Below are 15,176 nucleotides of genomic sequence, written 5' to 3'. Positions count from 1 at the left end.
GTCTACAACCTCTTTTGGGTCTTTCAGCATTCAGTAGATAATTACTGAGCATCTGCCATGTCCCACATATCCTTCTGGCTCTGGGAACACAGCAGTAAAAGAAACACAACCCATTCATTCATTCATTCTGGACCTAAGCAATTAATGTACCAGGCGCTGTTCTGGGGCCAGGAGTCCCATGGTAAGCAAGAGTTGGGGTCCCCACCTCAGTGAGCTGACAGTCCCCCGACAGAGTGAGCTTATCCACCCTCCCCAGGCCCGCTTTATGCTAACAAGCCCATGCAGGTGCAAGTGCACAGGCAGAGGTCCAGGCCTGGCCGTGTCAGGATAATGCCCCAGCTCTGTGTGATTGAGGGTCGGCAAGAGGAGTTGCTGTGGACTGTTTTTAAATCTGGAGCCCAGTGCCATTTGTTGCTTTGACAGGAAACAAGGGGATAGAAAGCATTATCTTCTTGGGGAGGAACCCTCTTTCTGTACCCCTCATCTCGTTTCTGGTCTCATTTTCACATTGTGCTTTGTGTGCATTACCCAGCCCAAAGCCCTGCTATCATGACACCTGCCTACCTGAGCACCTGGTGATTAGTCTCTGCCATTGAGATTCTCCCCTGAAGTATGACAGATGTGAGCCAGTTGGGGAAGGGGGCATATGATTTCAAACATCTCACAGCAGACGGTTGAAATACCGAACATTGGATCTTTCTGAAGCAGAAAGAGGGTGTGCAGAAGACACCCCATCATGAAGTGCCATGTGTCAGATGTGTCCCCAGAAGTTTAAGTGTTAGAGACTTCATCTCCATTGAAATAGTGTTCAGAGTGGGAGATCCAATTATGGTATTTGAAAGGTGGGACCTTTAAGAGGAGATTAGATTGTAAGGACTGTGCCCTCGTGAATAGATCAATTCATTCATGGCATAATGGGTTGATGGTTTAATAGGTTGTCATGGGCGTGGTTCTGGTGGCTTTATAAGGAGAGCGAGGGAGGAGCAGGTTAGCTCTCTCTTGCTCAGCCCATTCTTGCCGTATGACACCCTGCATTGCTGTAGAGTCACCACCCAGAAGGCAGCCCTCACTAGATGTGTTTTCTGCACCTTGGACTTCCCAGCCTCTGAAACTGTACTAAATAAATTCATTCCTTTATAAGTTACCCAGTTTGGGATATTCTGTAATGAACAACAGAAATTGACTAATACACTAGGGGTCTGGACCTCCCGCTGCCCCTGCTGTGCCTCACTGACACGTAAAGTAGGTCTGAGCAGGAGGTCCCAGGGAAACCTTGTGAGTGCCACAGGGCTGGAGCTGTGTTTGTGCTCTGAGCCTCAGAGTCCCCCTGGACTGGAATGTAGACCCCTGTCCCCAGCCCTGAGTCAGAGATGCCCCCCCCCACCCCCAGGGCACGCGGGGGGGAGTAAAGTGACCGCAGCTCCTGATAACCTCCAGTTTTGGAACTTCCAGGTGAGACCTGGCAGTTTGGAATTTGGCTTCAGTCATGGTTTGTAGTTTATATTTCTGCAACATGGTTAATCCATTCAGCAGGTTCCCTCCATCTCACTGTTTTGATGATAGCATTTGTTTTTAACATTTGGGGAGTTCTGTGATACCTTGTTTGAATTTCTTCTTTATTAAAGGAGAGTACTTAAAAAGTTGTGGAAAAGAGAATTAAGAGAGTACAAATCTTTTCACGAACTTTTTGAAGACACTTTGTATATCCCTGAGCATTTGTTCTTGGTGATCTGTCACAACAACTTTTACTTAAAATCTAGGAAGCCTTCGTGTAGCAACCCAGAAAGCCAGCAGTCTGAAGGAGCCTTGCCTGCGGAACACGGGCTAACCCACTAAGGATAAGGTGCCAGCGCACACGGCTATGACGCAGGAATTAGCAGGATGCTAGATACTGTCTGGGAAGGCTGGCAAAGGGAAAGTGCAAAATTTTTTTTGTTAAGGCTTTATTATTTTCCCGTGAAGAAGACAAGATACATTTGTTGAACTTCCTCATCATACCGTAGGATTTTGTGGCAATGAAAGTCAGTAGCAAATGGTATCTCCTGGGCCTCCATTCACATAGATTAGGTGGTACCAAATCCTTGGAGTGAATTTCTCATTAATTTTTAGATGAACAGAATAATTTTATGAAATTTCAGGGGCCATATTGAAATTCATTGAACAGATTTTTAAAAATATCTATTGAGCACCTGCTATTGTAGTTCTAGCTACTGTGAATACAGCAGCAGAGAAAATGAAGATCCTGATTTCCTGGTGTGTGTGTTCTAGAGGGGTGAACAGTAAACAAATACACCAGTAAAAAATCCTATTATGCTAATGATGAACGGTCAGTGAGAGGCTGCAGAGTGAAGGAGAAAGGTGCTGTTGTGGAGAAGGTGTCCAGGGAGGTCTCTCTCATAAGGAACTTTGGGGTAAAGACCCAATGAGGGAGGGGTGGGCTGCCAGGACATCCCGAGAAAGAGCATTCTGACCAAGGGGATGAGAGCAGAGGCCCCTGGAGGCCAGGCTGTGTGGGACACAGGCAGGAGCCCCAAGCTGGTGTGGCTGGAGCAAATGAGCAGGGGACGAAGGGGTCTGCCACTCATGGAGAGCACAGAGGCCGAGACAAGGACTTCTGTTTTGCTGGAGACCAGTTTCAGGGAAGGTTTGGATGCAGAAAGCCCATGGGATTGAGTTCCAGAGAGAATTGAAGGTGGGGAAAAGGAGCCGGTAGTGTAGACATTTCTTAAGGATTTTACCATAAAGGAGAGCAGAGGCATGAGATGGCTGAAGGGAGATGTGAAAAGTCACCGCATGTTTCTCTGCTAAGGAGAAGGATGCCATAGAAGGAGAAGCAGAGGTTTCTTAGTCTGCTTGGGCTGCTGTGACAAAATATCACAGACAGTAGGCTTAGACAGCAGACATTTATTTCTCACAGTTCTGGAGGTTGGGAGTCCAAAACTGCTGGCATGGGCGGTTCTGGTGAGGTGGCCTCAAGACGGCTGTCGCTGTGTCCTCAGCAGGTGGAAGGGGACAGCAAGCAGCCTCACCTCTCTTCTTGTAAGGGCGCTAGTCCCCTGCTGGGGGCCCCGTCCTCAAGACCTTTTCTAACCCTCATTACCTCCCAATGTCCCCACTTCCTAAGACTGTCATCTTGGGGGTTAGGGTTTTAACTAATGAATTTGAGGAGGACATAATTCAGTCCAGAGCAGAAGGGAAAACTACAAGATGAAAAAGAAGGTTCCAAAAAGAGGTTCAGGATAAAGGGTATTTTGCTGCTGATGGGCCTGAGCTCAGAGGACATCATGGAGGGGATCAGGGAGAGGGGAGGGGCTGAGGATTGGGTCGGACCAGGGGAAAATACAGGGCCGTGTGGGAATCGGATTCTGGGTGGAGGTTTGTCCTAGGAGTGCTGGGCTCCTGATGACTGAGGTGGACGAGGACTCAGGTTATGGTGAATTTCTCCCTTTGGTCATTGAGGGGAAGGTGAAAAATTCCTGAAATTAGAATCTGCATTGGGGAGTGATCTCTGAATGAGACTGAGGGGTGCAGTGGGGAGCTCAGCGGGCCCCACACCTTGTTGCGGGCTGGGGGTGCTGCTGTCACTTTCTCCGCAGGGGAGGTGAGCTCATGGAAAGAAGCTAAAGGAAGGGAGAGGTCAGAGCTGGCCCAAGTGATAGAGTTCTAGGCTTGGCAAAGTATGTCACATTGTTATTGTTAAAATTTTTGTAACTGATAATGAAAGGAGAGAGGAACACTACGGTGGTAGTTAGGTAGTATTTCTGGAGTGTGTTCAATGCAGAAATTACCCCGATCTTGGAGCATGCAAGGGCAGTCGGTGTTTGAGGAGACAAAATGAAAACACCTGCTTGTAAGGGGTGAGTGACTTTGACAAGTTATTTGCCTTGTTTTCTTTTCAAAGCTAGCTTCATTAGAAGGTTATGTCTTTTTTCTTACAAGCACATCTTCCTTTATTTCCGTTGTTTGACGGCATTTCTGTGTCTGAGCGTTTAAGAAGTCATGCCGCCACAACACACCATGACCCTTCCGTGTGTAGGGTGAGCATGACGTGATGCAGGGAAAGAGGCCCCGCTGTTCAGTCCTTCTGAAATCCAAACTCTCCTCTTGCAGAGGAGCCATTTTTAATTGACATTCGTTTGAGTCTGGTTATTAAAATAAAAACCCTGTTCTGCACCTCCTTAGGGCTCTGTTTGCAATGACAGCCCCAGGGGTTCAAGTCTGTGTGATCCTCATGTTATTCCTCTTGCAACTTTCCGTGTGAGACACCTCGCACCAGAGAAGCCCCACTGATGGAGAAACTACTGATTATGCAAGAAAAATTCTTTACCATTTTACTTAAAAAAAAAAAAAAAAAAACGAAACTTTTCATAAAATTAGTTCCATTTCCTCTGATTTTTAAGTTGAAAAGAAGAAATCTTTTGGGCCTTTGATGTGTGCTCATTTCTGTAAAAAGTTCATTATTGTAACTGTGGCCCTTGGATAATCTGAAAAGCAGAAAGTTCTGTTGGAACCATGAGCATACGAGGAGCTCCTTTTGTCCTCCTTTTTCTGACCCCTCAAGAGAAGGAATATCCCCCTCATTTTCCCATGGTCTAGTCCCCTTCTAAAAGTCTACCCCAAAGAGCCCTCTCCCCAGGGACACTAGAATCCCACAGATCACAAACCTTCAAGACTGGGACCCATCTCCTTCCCATCCAGTCAACCTTGCTTGCACTGTGGGAGCCACATCTATGTTCTGAAGTGTTTCTCTTCCTTGGATGCTGAGGAATCTGCCTGCCTGGTCTGTGGCTCCTGCACTTTCCACGTTGTGGTGACCTTCAACATGTGATGTAGTTGCGGTGGGAAATACCTCCATGTTGGTGTTTGGTGAGAAGTTTTCATGAGAAGAGGAAAGGATAGGAAATCACGGACTAACATAAGTGCATGAGGTGACAGAGGAAATAATCCTGTTGGCTTTGCGCAGTCTTGTGAGTGCTGCAATTGTGCGGGACAGCGAGGGAATGGGGAAGGGGCCCACATTTCTCAGGTGGTGTGGTGTGCCGAGCACTGTTGAGGTGTTTGCTCCTTTTGCTGAGAAATTACCCACAACAGGACCTGAGTGCTCTTCTCCTTTCTTGCTTTCTTTTCCCTCATGCCTGCCCGTCTTCCCCCACATCCTGATCCCTGCCACTCAGAACATGATGTGCCTGACACTGGGGCAGGAGGAGTGCTTGGGCCAGGCGACAGGTCCCGGGAGCAGAGAGTGCTCATTGGAGGTGGTAATTAGTCATGGGGCCCTTCCCAAGGCACTTTGTGTAGAGGCTGGAGAGGAAATAGGATTTGGTAGACTGACAATCAGAGTGAGGGTGGAGAATTATAAAGTGTAGAGACTGCTTTTTGTTGAGAAGTTTGGCTCCGTAAAGGAGGCAGTAGCTAGAGAGTCAAGGAGGTCCCAAGGCAAGTTATTTTCCAAACCTGCAGACTGAAACATTACACGCAGGCCAGTGGGGATGAAGAGTTTGAAGGGCAGCAGAGTTTATTTTTCAGGTTGATGAGGACTGCGTTGGTAGCAAGAAGAGGGCTACCCTTAAGTGTTTTTTGCATGCCGAGACGTTACCTTGTTTATTTCCTGTAATATCTCCGTGAACCAGATATATGGCAGTCCCCTGTGTGCAGATGAGGTGAGTCAGTCAGGCGTCTTGCCTAAGGACTTACTGCTTCTAAGGCCTGGAACTTAGATTTGGTCCCAGATCTGTCCACCTACAAAAGTAACTGCTTTTCGGCTGTAATGCACTGTGGGGAACATGTGTGTAGTAGTATGTTCTCAACAAACATTTTGGGAACTCCAGGAAATCCAATGAGTCACTCTGCTCCAGCCTGAGTTCCTTCTAGAGGCACCCCAAACCCCTCCCACCAGTTTACTGTTAATACATTCATTGACTTCACCCCTAAGATCCTATAGTTAATTGGGAGCAGGGTCTGCACTCCCCCTCAGATCAAGAACATAATGAATTGAATTCCAATGTTTTGCATGGTACAGTAATTCGTCTAACTCTGGCTAGTGATAGCAGCTGTCTACTTATTTTCCTGGGGTAACTATAATATGCTGAGATGTTGTGTGTACAGAAATTATTCAGCTCACAGTTCCAGAGTTTTATAGAGAGCTTGTTGAATTTAGAAACAAATGATGTGGCCTCAGGAAGAGCCATGGGAAAAATATCCAATATTGGATGATTTTTACAATGTCATTGCGGCCTGTTTCCAGGCTGAATTGAACTCTGGAAGGCCTTTTCTTTCACAGTTACAAAATGCACCTCAATATACAGCAGATAACATGTAGTTCTGGGGTTTTCTCAGCTAAACACAATGAAAAAAATCCATTGAAATTTTATTGTCTGTTGATAAACACTGTGCATTATTGTAGCCAGTTCTAATTAGATTTATTTTTAAACTCAGTTTTGTAAATCGTACTGACAGTAAACAGTAAAATCAGATGATCATTCTGATGCAGAGACACAAACGCAGGCATTGCGTGGCCTGGCCCTGGCTTTTCAGTGCCCTGCCCACCCCTGTCCTCGGGGCACCAAGCTGCGGGGTCCTCGGGACAGCAAATGCTACCCAGGCAAAGAAAAGACAGTTGCCAGCTGACAGCATAGTGTAAAATATTTAGAAATAGAATCTTTAGTTACAATATGAGAAAGCTATTTTGTTTTCAGGAGTAAAAAGCAGGGTACAAAGCAGGCCGGTTTCATTCCAAAATACACCGGACCCATGAAAACTGCGACATGCAAGTTCCAGTACCACATGTCCACCTCCTTTGCGTCCATGTCGTGCTGATCTCCACCGGACATAGTAGAGGCTTCTGCAGAGATGCCAGCCTCCCATCTCAGGTGCTGTCTTACTTTCTCAGGGGCATTGTGCTCTGAAACATGGATGTGAGCCCCATGCGTGGATTGGGGGAAACTTCAGGAGGGCAGGCACTGTGTGCTCCTCTTGTCCGTGTTCCTGGTGCACAGTGAAGCCTCAGCAGATGGTCATTTTGTGGAGCTCAGCACCAAGGTCTCTGCTTGCACTTTCACGTCCTTTAAGCTCTCCATCTGAATAGCAGTAGCCCCAGCGCATGCCAGAACTCATGAATGTTCATAGTTAATGCTGATTTGCTTACGGAGAGGCGAGTGACCTGGAAGGTCTAAGGTCCTTGTTCTTTTTATTAAAGACACACATTGAGGTTAACAGAAGCATCGTATCTCACCAGAGCCTGCAGTTGGGCCTCTCAGAACGGAAGTGCCAGGTCTTTCTGGGAGCCCCACAACAGGCCACGAGCACATGCTTGTGCTCTTGGACTTTGGACTTGGGCATGAGGAGGTAGTTTGATGAAATACAGTATTGGATGGTGTTAGATGTTCCAGATTCTCTTTTAAAATGCTCACATCTCTGACAGAGTTGTCCTCAAGTTAAATGTCCATAAATGAGGTGAGTGTCCCATAATTTGTTACTGCCTTACCGGTATCCAAATGTCTCTCCAGATGTGTTGGCACTAGTATATTGTCCCAGTTTCTTGGTTCCTTATGAAATTTTTTTAAATAGAGTGAAATTCTCAGTAACTTCTATCTGTGTTCTTCTAATCAGCTTCTCCTAGTTGTGTTGAATAATGAGGAAATGGTTCAGATTTTCTGCAGCAAGAAGAGTTCTGGGAGCTTGCTGCCTCCTCTACTGAGTGGTCCATACTTTTTATTCCTAGATGGTGAGTCGGCTCAGTATTAGCCTGCAGATTATTCTAACAAACTCAGTTACAGTCCTGCACTCGATGTGGGTGCATCATGAACACATCTTAGACATTGGCAGTGTAATTTCCAAAGCATTCTTGCTTTAGCAGGAATAAATGCAGTCGAGGTTCATTGCAATTATTTTTTTCCAACAGGTTCTTAGCATGATAATTAATGCAGCCTACAAGCCTGGGAGAGTATTAAGAGAGTTACAACTGGTGGAAGATCCACATTGGAATTTTCAGGAGGAGACACTCAAGGCGAAGTAAGTGATTTCAATTCTGGAAAATGAGGGGTTTTGTCATGCTTTGCTTGCTACTTTGAAACTTGGCATTCCTCTTTTTGACACAGCCCAGAGAAATGGAAACCAACTGAAGGACAGTCGTTCTGCAGTTTAGTGTACTCCATAGAGATTTATTGGCGTTTGGGCTATCCAGAATTGCCTTAAGCCTTAGGATTCCTAAAGTGGAGATTTGCTTAACTAATGTTTTATTATTTTAAACGTTCAGAATAAAAACTTACTGTGTTACAGGGCCAATAGATTATTCGATTGAAAGGAGAAAAAATTATAGAGAAAGGCTATCCATTACCATTTTATGTATGTTTGTAGTTCTTAATATTTAATACAGAGAGTTTGTGCCAAACACAATGTTTTCTTTGCTCTGGGAGTGGACAGTTTTAAAAAGTAAAAGGAACCAGTATATCTGTTTGGTTTGAGTTAAGTAAAATGGCATTGGGTCCTGGGTCGACAAGTAGTCAGGTAACTTTGTTCTTTTATTTGAAAATTTGCCAACTGTAAAGGTGACATTTTTGCTTTGCTTTAAGTTTCTTGACCTCTGAAATTGAGAGCAGGAACTATATTGATGTGCTTGAACTTGGTTGTTTAGAAGGTACATAGAAAAAGATCCATTTCTCAAGATAACTTTATGCTTAATAATTGCTTGGTGTTCTGAGAGGGCTTTTAATATTCATTTATGGTTTTAAATAGAGAACATCTTACTGGTTGACTTCTTTTATAATGGTGTCCTAAAATATCATTTAGAAAAAATATCTGGGAAAGGATGCTTTTTTTTTAGAGTGAGCCACTTTGCAATGGCTAGGCTACATCTACGTTCTTCTTTAAAGAAGGTACCTATCCTCTTCATAGTGAAAATTGAGGAATATTAAATAATCTGTATGACCAGTAATATCTTGCTCTATGATTCACTCATGCTCATACCAAGTGGAGATGTTAAGATTTTGTGCTGTTACCCACCAGTTGTTGTCAGTGGCCCACTCGGCATTCCCAGGGTGTCTTTTGAACAGCTCTGTAATTTTATATTCTGCAAAAGTCATTTATGGTCTAATGATACTCTGGCACATCACAAAGTTCAAGAGAATATATGTAAATAAGGAGAGACTTGATTTGTATAAAGTGGAATGCTGGAGAAAGGTGGACTACATTTCATCATCCCTTTCCTGCCCAAGAAATATTTAAGCGAGCTTCACCCATAGCTCAGAAAAAAATGAAACACGTTTTTTTCTGTCAAGTATTCTATATTTTCTGCTTTATGTAAGGGGGAGATCATCAGCAATAGTAGAACATTTCCTTATGAGGTCATATTAGTAGTGGTGGCAGAAAACTTGAGCAAGTGTTTATACCGAGAAATTCTTCTTGTAAATCTTTTCTGCAAAATCTATTTACAGCCCAAATACACCTAGTGGATATGGAAATAGTCAAAGTACAAACATCTTAAATTCCATTAAAAGTCTCTCCTGTTCCTAAATAAGCCAGAAACCAGATACCAAAATGACAGGGAGAGTTCATTGTCAAGTGTTTGCGTTCATTTTTAGATTACCTAGTCGATCAGAGCTTTTATTAACTCCAGCCCGATACAATCAAAACAGACACGGTGAAATGGAGCTCTGCTGAATTGTAAAGGCAATGTATTACCTATTATATCAAATATGACAGTAAGTTCCATTGCAGAATCTTACACAGCAACTTATAATGAGAAAATGTCTGTCTGAACTGGGTTTCAGCTGTGTTAGATCATAGTAGCATCTCAGAGCAGCTGCTAATGATGACAGGTTTACAGTCAGCAAGAGCTTCCCTGTTATAATACTGTGTTGAGTCACCTCTTGCCTTCTGATATAAAAGACAACTTTTAAAATCTTGACAACTCTGCTATTTTCTTTGGTGTAAGTGGGAGGAGAGAGAGCTGGCTTCTTCCCGTTTAGCTGAAAGGCAGAAATATTTTCTGACATGAATAAATTAACTTAGCAGAGGGAGACCTGCATTTAAGGCATTCAGGTGTCTTGAGTGGTTGTGAGAGCTGAATTATAACATTACGGAGTGTTTTCAGGAAGAGAGGACGTGAGGTTGTCTGTAGGGAGGTGTGATTGCTGTCACTTAGCATCTAGGGTTTCTGATTGTTTTTTCCTACAAGTAAAGAGGATGAAGTTACCTTCAAAAAGGTTTTGACCTGTGGATATAAACTAACACTATCATCTACAGTTGTCCCTCGGTGATCTTTGTCCTGTTTACCCAATAACCATTCCTTTTATACTTCTAAAGAAATGATTGCAATATTTGAATAGTGTGTAAGGAGTTTATCATATTATGAGTGTTAGTCCTCAATGGGTATTGAAAACCAAGAACATGGTAGCTGTTCCAAATGAAACATAGAAAAGGAAAAATAGATTCTAACGTAGTTCATTTCAGCTGTCTGGAAGAGAAGATTTTTATCTTTCTGATGAATGTAAGAGTACTACATGGACGGACATTATTTTGAATTTCAGGAGGAGGAATTTAGGCTGTACCTTAGAAGGATAAAAAGCATGTAGAGACATTTAAATATGTTTTTCAACATGTTGTAGAAACTTCTTGGGAAGAAAAAAAGACTGTGTTAACTCTTCTCTGAATGGTTTTCGTGATAATCTTTATAAAGCCAGGTGGAGGCTTAATAGTTTTTCCAGTCGAATATTTAAAGAGGAAATATCCTGCTATAATTTTAAGTGAATTAGACTTTGCTGTCTCTTGGCAGAGGCAAGGCACATCTTTACCGTTAGGTGGGTCGTGCTCAGCTCTGGGGAAATATTTTAGTTTCTTTTTGATAAGTAATGGCTAATTTTGTATGTGCTTTAATTTACTTGACTGTTCTTTTGGCCTTTTACTCAAGCCCACAGTTGATGAATAGTAAGATGTAATATTTGGCTATGACGTGATTTATGTGAAAAAGGATTCCCAACGAGAGACTTTTCACTGGAAAGTATTTTGTTTGTGCACTCATCCGTTTTTGTTTACCTTGCTCAGACACGTGCAGTTTGCTTTTCTGAACATGTGTGTGGTGAAATTTTCATTCAGAAAGCAGATGAACCAGTCTGATCAAAGAGAAGGCTGCATTTCTGCGTGTGTGCTCTTAAGTTCAGGTTATGGCGTGGTGTTACTGCTTCAGACACGGACCAGTTTGGGGCATTCTGAATTAGAAATTCTTTCCTCAAATAAGCACATACCCCCCACTTACTACACAGAGTTTCCATTATTTGAAATGCAGAAAGCAAGAAGGAAGGGATTTCTGAGGAGGGACTTGAGACTGAAAACCGGTGAACTCTTATACTGAGCCCAGTGTCTGAAGCGTAAGCTGAGAGCAGTGAAGTAAACGGCTCGTTTTGAACCGTGCGTTACCACTGCTGATGAGAAGAGTAATGTTCTTACCACGTGCAGAGCCTCCCTATTTCCACAGGGTTAGCAGTTACCATCTTTTCCTTTTTCCTTTTAGTCCTTCCTTCTGTATTTGAGGGTGTGGATTCAGCTAGAAGAACTGGAACCATGTCCTCCGCTCCCACCACCTGACAAGATTTTGTTCAAATGTCCTGATCAGGGTCATTTTGAGATGAATGACAGAACTTAGGCCACACTGAAGTTACTGCACTTGGCCTGTGCTGATAGTCATGAATGGGTCTTTATGCGAGTGTTTTTTTCAGCCTGTATTTCTTTTTGACTCAAGATCCGTTTTGATTTCTCTCAACTTATAACTAATGAAGGAGAGACCCTTTTTCCAGCATTCTTGCTGCTCTGTGTTCCTCTGTCCTGTCGTGCCGTAGGCTCTCGCACGTGGAAATAAAGCCCTGTTTTGGTTAGGAGGAAGAAATTAGAAGGCCACGTGCACTTCCTTACTGTTGTTGGGGAGGAAAAACCTTTTCTCTCCACTCTTAGGTTCTGTGACAGGGTGCCTGCAAATTAAGCTGACAAATGACAGGTCAGTGAGAGAGAAAACAGAGTGTATTTATGCATGCAACATGCATGCACGTGGAAGTGTCCCGTGATGAGTAACTCAAAGGAGTGGTTAGAATTTGAGACTCATAGACCTAACTTAGTAGAGGAAAGACAAGGGGAGAAAAGGCTTCTATGGGAAGAACAAATAGATTTATTTGGGAAAGATAAACTGGTTTTTAGGAGAACAAATGGGAGATAAGAAAGTTTGTGATAATGTTTGTTTATGGAGGCGTCAGTGGTCTTTCCATCTTCTTCATGGCCGTGAACCTGCCCCACAGGGGGGATTTATGGCAGTCCTCATTTCTCAAAAGTTTTTTCCTTCCGTCAGATAATGGAAGCTCTGTGAAGGCTTCTTTTGGTATCTGTTGAATCTCAAATGTCTTCAGCTTAAAATAATCTTTCTTTCAACTCCGGGGTTCCTAGTGGGCCCTCACATTGACAACCGTGAGGAGTAGCGCCCCCCCCATCTCCCTCTATGACCTCCTTTTCCATTGCAAAGTGTGCTGCTGAGACCAGAGTCAGCCCCAGCATCTCCTTCTGTGCTCAACTCGTAAAGACGAGGTTTCCTACTTCCAGGTTTCTCTGGAACCTCAGTAACGTGAAAGTGCTAAGGGAAAAAAGGGAAAGAAATCTTAAAAGAAAATGCAGCCAAAGCCCCAGTCCGAGGACTGTCTGAAGCGAAGGCTCTGTTCCTTGCTAGATGTCTTCCTTCCAGCCCCCTCCCCCATCTTTCTGTTATCTTTGCTGTTCATCACATCCAGCCCTGTGATCTTTTACTTCTTTTATTTCCCTCCCTTGGGAAGGATGATTTATCACGCCAGGGAGTTTCTATTGTGGACCAGCTCGACTGTCTCTTTTAATATGTTCCTCTTACTTTTTCTTTTCACTACTTGTAAAACATGCTTCAGAATTTTATCTCAGTGCTTACAATGGCCTTGCTGGGCCAAGCAATAAATGATAGTGGTTTTCCTTTAGAGCTCACGGTGTGGGTATAAAGTGAAAGGTATTATTATCCTATGCTTTTTGGCTGTTGTCTTTACATATCCTCCCTGCAACACTATGTCACCATGTATTGTGAGCCTTCTATGACAGGTGAAACTGCAAAGCAGATTCTTTGTTTCACTTTTGGTAAAATAGAGCAGAGGAGGCCCTAATTGTGGCTTTGGATCTTCCCCCAGATGTCCTGTGTGATAATGAACAGGCCTTCTGTCCCCTCCCCCACCCACTGTTTGTCTGTCATGCAGAGCTCAAAGCTCTGCCCATTCCCCCTTAGGTAACTGGATAAGGATCAAAGGATCAAGAGTCCTTGAGAAAATATGAATTACAGTATTACATAAATGCAGTTGCACCATCACACCTCAGCCATTTGGTACACTCTTAGAGTGGCCTTTTGCCTCTATGTTTCTGTAGGCCAGTATCCTTACCTGTTTAGTATGTCTTCGAAAAAAAGAGTTGTTTGAACAGTTTTCCTAATTTGTTGACCAACTCCAAAACAAGCCAGTTGATTGGTTCAGGCTGGAGTTGGATATTTCAAGCAGTTTACTCTGAACATTTTGATAATAGTTGAAAGTGGATGCGTGTCTTAAACCAATAGCACTCAAAAAATACTCATTTGATGGAAATTATATAGTAAGCTTAATATACTTTGAGTCATTGTGTAACTACATGTATTTATATTATTTCTTTTAAATTGTTTGTTTTGAAACAATCTCAAACTTACAGGAAAATTGCAAGTATAGAATAAGGGTACTGTTCTTTCTCCTGATCGATCTGAGAATAAGCTGTGGGCATGGTGCCCATCACCCCCAAATACTTAATTGTGTATTTCCTACAAGCAAAGACGTTCTCCTACATGATCACAAATGGAAAATTAATATTGATACATTACCACCATTGAATCCTCGAATCTTCAGATTCCACTCAAATTTACCTGTTATCCCAATATTGTCCTTTATGGCAAAAGCATCCAGCCCAGAATCAGGCATTACAGGGGTTATGCTATGGGTTAAATGTGTCCCCCAGAAGTTCATGTATTGGAAACTCGACCTCCATGTAACAGTGTTAAGAGGGTGAGAAATCATGTTATGTAAATTGAGAGGTTGGGTCCTTAAGAGGTGATCAGATTGTGAGGATCTTGCCCTAGTGAATGTATTGATCCATTTGTGGAGTAATGGATTGATGGTTTAATGGGTTGTCATGGGTGTGGTTCTGATGGTTTATAAGGAGAGCGAGTGAGCAGGTTAGTTCTCTCTTGCTCAGCCTGTTCTTACCGTGTTATACCCTGAGTTGCTGTAGAGTCACCCCACCAGGAAGAAGCCCCTCACCAGATGTGTCCCCTGGACTTTGGACTTGCCAGTCTCTGAAACTGTAAGAAATAAATTCTATTTCTATATAAATTACCCAGTTTCAGGTATTTCATTAGCAGCAGACACGGACTAACACATGTTGCCTGTCTCTTTAGTATCCTTCCTTCTTGGACAGGGGCTCACACTTTCCTTGACTTTCCTGACCTTGACGCCTTTGAAGACTATGGGGCACTTCTTGTATAGAATGCCACTTAGTTTTGTGTTTTTAATTCCTGTGCTGGATTCAGCACGTGCCTCTTCAGCAAGACTATCACAGGAGAAAGGTTGCGGTCTTCTTGCTGCTGACTCTGCCTTTCCAGACCCAGGCCTGGCATTAGCTATTTCTCCAGGGAACCGTCATTTGTTTCTTGTCATTTTGTGGTGGGAATTTTTTTTTAAGTAGAAAATGGTATTTAGAGATTAGACCTGCCATGAGGTGTGCTCACTGCTGTTGGGAGGTCACTCCTGCCACTCGGTGGGCACAGCTCGGTGTTTGTGTGTGGGGGTCTCCCTGTATGTATACACATGCATGTGTGTCTATGTAGGCATATATGCAAACACATTTGTATTTATATTTATTTCTATAACTGTTGGGTGGGGGGTTTCCAGGATCACCCGTTTAGAGATGTGCTACAAGGACTCATGGTACTCTGCATATAGCCGTACTCATGGCTAAGATTATTGCAGCAATGCAGTGAGATCATAAGGAAAATAAACACAGGCTGAGTCTGGAAGAGGCGCAGTGTGCAGCTTCCTTACATGCTGTCTCTTCTGTGAGGGGTCACATGGAACATACTTTTCCCCCAGCAACAAAAATGCAGCAGCACA

General features: G+C 43.4%; 1 protein-coding gene across 1 annotated transcript in view; it reads left to right on the top strand.

The window, feature by feature from the left end:
• Positions 1-15,176, top strand: part of SFMBT2 (Scm like with four mbt domains 2) — a 197,712-nt gene that overhangs the window by 165,159 nt on the left and 17,377 nt on the right. Inside the window, exon 15 of the mRNA XM_063100723.1 lies at positions 7,901-8,010. Coding sequence (XP_062956793.1) covers positions 7,901-8,010 — 110 coding nt within the window. The remainder of the gene's footprint in view (positions 1-7,900; positions 8,011-15,176) is intronic.

The sequence above is a fragment of the Cynocephalus volans genome, chromosome 6, assembly GCF_027409185.1.
Source record: "Cynocephalus volans isolate mCynVol1 chromosome 6, mCynVol1.pri, whole genome shotgun sequence".
NCBI classification, from domain to species: domain Eukaryota; kingdom Metazoa; phylum Chordata; class Mammalia; order Dermoptera; family Cynocephalidae; genus Cynocephalus; species Cynocephalus volans.
This window is presented reverse-complemented; position numbering and strand designations above follow the sequence as displayed.